Here is a 4,349-nt window from a genome sequence, read left to right as displayed (position 1 = left end):
AGAGAGAGAGAGAGAGAGAGAGAGAGAGAGAGAGAGAGAGAGAGAGATGTAATTTGTTGCTGATATCATCAGTGATATGTATAATAGCCAGTATAGCTGTTACTATTTTTAAAACAATGACTGCGTGATCTACTCAATTGTTTATTTAATTGAAACAATGTATTTCAATTTAATTATACCATCTAATATAAGATTCAAACTTTCATCTATGTAATATGATATACAGAAGAATCGAATAAGCGTCATTATTCATTTATTATCATAATAAAACGTAACAAGTGTAAAAGTTATATATCCGGCAAGGCAGTATATATAAATGCACAATTAACAAACTTAATGTAATTCAACTAGAAGTTTAATTGCAAATATAGTTATATATAATAACGTATGAAAATCCATAGACATGAGCCATTATATTATATTATGCCACTGTCGTACGCGTTATCAGATGCTCAATATTAGCAAATACTGTGATTCTTGTCATTATTTATGTATTAAATCAACTAACACAAATTAAACGTTATGTGTGGTTAACGTTATTTTTCATAATCATACAAGTTTTTAATACATTAGTCACGCGCCTATATATCGGCCCGTACGATTAATGAAAATGTTGTATAATTCATATATGGAACTATGTAAGACTTCTGTGTGCCTCGTCAGTGAGGCGTATATTGACGACAGACGAACAGATTTTTCTTCACATGTTGATTTTGTCATTACCTCTTCTGGGTCACGATATTCTTCATCGATGCAGTACTAGCTATCACCAACACGTGTCTGGATACTTAAGTACCCGTGACACAGTACACATAGGTTGCCTGGCCGTGTGCATCGCTGTAACAAACGAAGAAGCGACATGACACTTGTAGAAGCATATGGACATCATTAGTATATAGAATACCGCGAGTAAAAGAACGATCTCAAATCTCTGTCAACGCCATTGCCGATGACATTGCCGCTTACTTTCTCCACGAAATACCCGAATTACAATCTAATAATAAAAAAATAACTGCTCGTACAACATCTGGTGCACGTTGTATGACGCGTATGTATTTCAAGCTCATGCATCGATCGGTTTGATTCGACCAGGAGTAAGTAAAAACAACTTTGTTTTTATTCACGCTAATTTAACATATATAATTCGCCATCGCTGCTCGTTTCATAGATCAGCAAATGAGGAAGACTATATAGAACGGTCATTAACTGTTCTATATACTCGCTGGTATACATTTACACGAATATCTCATTCATTCTATATATATATGTGACATCAGCTGCAGTTTAACGTCGAATGACTGTCAGCTACATTTCGACCTGACTACTATGTGCACTGTATACTCACTAAATGATTCTCAGACGCGTGTTGGCACTCGTCAACGTTGGTAGGAATATACTGCCGGGGTTGTAGTTATACGGTGAGTTCTTGACGGAGTGATAGCGGTTAAGCGGTCCAAGCTGTGTGTTGCCGTAACCACCACCATGTCCTCCCCTGCCGTAACCGCCGTGTCCTCCTCCGCCATAGCCCCCGCGTCCTCCGCCATAGCCCCCGTTTCCTCCTCCGCCGTATCCGCCGTGTCCTCCTCCGCCATAGCCGCCGTTTCCTCCCCCGCCATAGCCCCCGTTTCCTCTGCCCCCAGCGACGAAGCAACGCTCAGTATTGGCAGAATTTACGTTTGGAAAGAGCACAGACCCTTGGTTGTGGTTAAATGGCGACCCGCGGGCTGGATGATACCTGTAAATGTGTATTATATAAGTATATTATACATGTCGTAATTAATAATCGTTTATATAATATCCTTGGTACACAACCTAATTAAAGTTAATTGCCTTCGTGTTTAATCATTTTTCTTTGTCGAATGACTTTACCGTTCAGAAAGTTGCTCCAACATTCGATTCGTAATTATGTTACGCAACATGACAAAGTATATCGCACGCAGAGTGAGAATATGCAGCTATACCACCGTACCATATAAATACAAGCTGATGGCAAATACCTGTTTAGTGGAGAAAAGTTAGTGCGGTACGAGGACTTGCCACTCGCCACACCAAGACATAGCGCCTGAAACACATTGCGTATTCCTACACATTTAACTTGATAAGATTGATAACTTGATAACTTGATAACTTGATAACTTGATAACTTGATAAGATACACATTTAACTTGATTGATTTAACTTAATAATATTGATTTAACTTGATGTACAACTAACAGAATACTTTATACTTCATATTATTTGAATTTTCTCATGACGATTCAACTTAATAAACAAGACTATGCAAACCATAAATACTCTAACTAATAGACTCTTCTATTATTATATGCTGAACCGCAGTTTTATAACGATCTAATCTGTTAAAGTAGCTATCGACTATTTACAAATATTTCTAAAACGTCATTGAACTCTGACTGGCACAATAAAAGACTACAAACGGATGCAAAATTATTTTGAACTGATGCATCGGAATAATTAAAAAAATGCGAATGAATATAGTTTCGCTGGATTACTATGAAAGATTTTCGCTTTACTGGTGACTTACCATTACTGCGATTACAATCGCCGGTGACATCGCCATTGCTACACAGTCACTAGATTTGATCCTAGAACGCAAAAAATCAAATAAATACCCCATATAAATTGTACCCGTTACACGCAATATTTCTATCACTTGTCATCTCATACTGTTGATTTATTCGCAAAAGTCTACACACCTGTTCGTTGCGTTATTGCTTGAAAGTGAAACTATTCAACGTACCGAGCATGCAGAATTGGTTTGATATATATACCCAACTAATTGTGCCGTGCCCTATATCCGCACAATTGCTCTTCAGTAACTGCCCATAGTAGCCAGCAGATCAAGGCTAGTGTATGCAACTAGCGTATACATGCGTATATAAGGGGGTACGTGTCATTGTGCCTTCCCGGATGCCAATCGCGTAGAACCACATTGGTCGTTGTTAGTGTAGGTGCTAGTGCAAGTGATCTAACCACCATGCACTAATTTCTGCGCGCGCACGTAATAGCTCTTACTGGATTTAAATTGTTGGATTTACTGCTTATCGAATAATCTCGTAGTTGTCTCGTAATCTCGAAAAGTGGTAGCTAAAACTAGATGTAAAATATGGCTGTGTCATGCACCCGGAGTGGTGCGTTGAATAGATAGGTATGACTTTATAGGGGGGTTACTAATCCGTCGATTAAGAATTCGATAACTTCCTTTGCATTAATCACATTACTTAAAGTTTCTTTCGTCTTTGCGAATAAGGGGCACGTAAAGGGCAAACTCATACTTTAATGCCATATTGGAGCAAATTACGCGCACAGAACGCGCACATGCACGCACATATGCATACGCGTTATATCCGCGCACGTACACGACACCTCCAGCGAAAATAGAATAAACTATCAGAGGAACTGGTCACAAACATCATGAGAGCTATGAATCTGCATGGCTATTTATTATTGAAGAAAGTATTTCGCGCTATCACTAATAGAGGTTGCTGATGTACTACACTCAATTAACACCATACGATTAATTGAGTATTTCGTCACTCGACATTTTGACGAGAATGAGCAATCGACCAGAATGAACAATTAACGAGAATGAACAATACTATAACCAGACGTCCCAAGTGTCCCGGTCTCACCGGGATCCTCCCGGTACGACATGCTGGGCCCGGTGCCCCGGTATGAGTCCAGAAAGTCCCGGTCGTAACATTTTTCAGCCATATTTTAAAATTTACATCAGTAAATTACTAAATTTGACGTACTTGTGGTTGTTGATGTACTTTGATTCCAGCGAACAACAAAAGGCCACAACTGTCAAACACTTGTTTTTTTGGCATTTTTATTTTGAATTTGCATTTTATTTTACATTTATACTTTATAAAAAAGGGTGGTGCGCCGCGACAAACACATGTCGCAGCCCGCCACAACCTTTTTCCTGGTTTTGCGCACCGCGAAAAAACGGCGATGGACCATTATCACAAGTGATCCTTTTCTTGGATTTTCCCAACTTGGGACCTCTGCTATAACTTCTTTACATTGGAGTATCTATCTGAATCATTGAACTATTTCCGGTATGCTCAGCGTATATTTATTTGCACGTTTCGCAGCAGTACCATTCCGCAGTATCAGTGCGTGAACTAGATTGTGCAAACATAACATCGTCGTGACAAAAAAACGCTCTTTTTTCACGACAACCGCAACGATAGTAAATGCCTTCATCTTCGTTGGCGCTCAGTGATGTATGTATGTATGTATGTATGTATGTAATGTATGTATGTATGTATGATGTATGTAATTATGTATTGTATGTATGTATGTAATGTATGTATGTATGTATG

At 38.7% G+C, this 4,349-nt stretch overlaps 2 protein-coding genes across 3 annotated transcripts in view; both read right to left on the bottom strand.

The window, feature by feature from the left end:
• Nucleotides 1-749, bottom strand: part of LOC106817018 (RNA polymerase II-associated factor 1 homolog) — an 8,080-nt gene extending 7,331 nt beyond the window's left edge. The window contains exon 1 of the mRNA XM_014821667.1: nt 724-749. Within this exon, the coding sequence (XP_014677153.1) occupies nt 724-749 (26 nt within the window). The remainder of the gene's footprint in view (nt 1-723) is intronic.
• Nucleotides 237-2,773, bottom strand: LOC106817210 (5'-3' exoribonuclease 2-like). Of its 2 annotated transcripts, none has more exons than XM_014821876.1 (5): nt 2,715-2,773; nt 2,543-2,603; nt 1,998-2,062; nt 1,346-1,735; nt 237-837 (listed from the first exon to the last, which is right to left on the bottom strand). In XM_014821876.1, the coding sequence occupies exons 2-5, from the start codon at nt 2,576-2,578 to the stop codon at nt 789-791; spliced, it is 540 nt and encodes a 179-aa protein (XP_014677362.1). In that variant the 5' UTR covers nt 2,579-2,603; nt 2,715-2,773; the 3' UTR covers nt 237-788. The 2 variants fall into 2 exon arrangements, with proteins under 2 accessions (XP_014677362.1, XP_014677369.1); XM_014821883.1 differs by having other exon boundaries at nt 2,543-2,597; nt 2,714-2,765.
• Between the last annotated feature and the right edge of the window lie 1,576 nt (nt 2,774-4,349).

This window comes from Priapulus caudatus, unplaced genomic scaffold (genome assembly GCF_000485595.1).
Source record: "Priapulus caudatus unplaced genomic scaffold, Priapulus_caudatus-5.0.1 Scaffold34, whole genome shotgun sequence".
Lineage (NCBI taxonomy): Eukaryota > Metazoa > Priapulida > Priapulimorpha > Priapulimorphida > Priapulidae > Priapulus > Priapulus caudatus.
The sequence above is the reverse complement of the archived record's forward strand: the minus strand, read 5'-3'. Positions and strand labels throughout refer to the sequence as shown.

What these genes read in the sequence shown, in the direction of transcription:
- LOC106817210 (XM_014821876.1), bottom strand. Translation starts at nt 2,578, where the DNA reads ATGGCGATGTCACCGGCGATTGTAATCGCAGTAATG. An exon ending in CGATTGTAATCGCAGTAATG is followed by an intron (nt 2,063 to 2,542) that starts GTAAGTCACCAG and finishes AATGTGTTTCAG; the next exon opens with GCGCTATGTCTTGGTGTGGC. An exon ending in AACTTTTCTCCACTAAACAG is followed by an intron (nt 1,736 to 1,997) that starts GTATTTGCCATC and finishes ACACATTTACAG; the next exon opens with GTATCATCCAGCCCGCGGGT.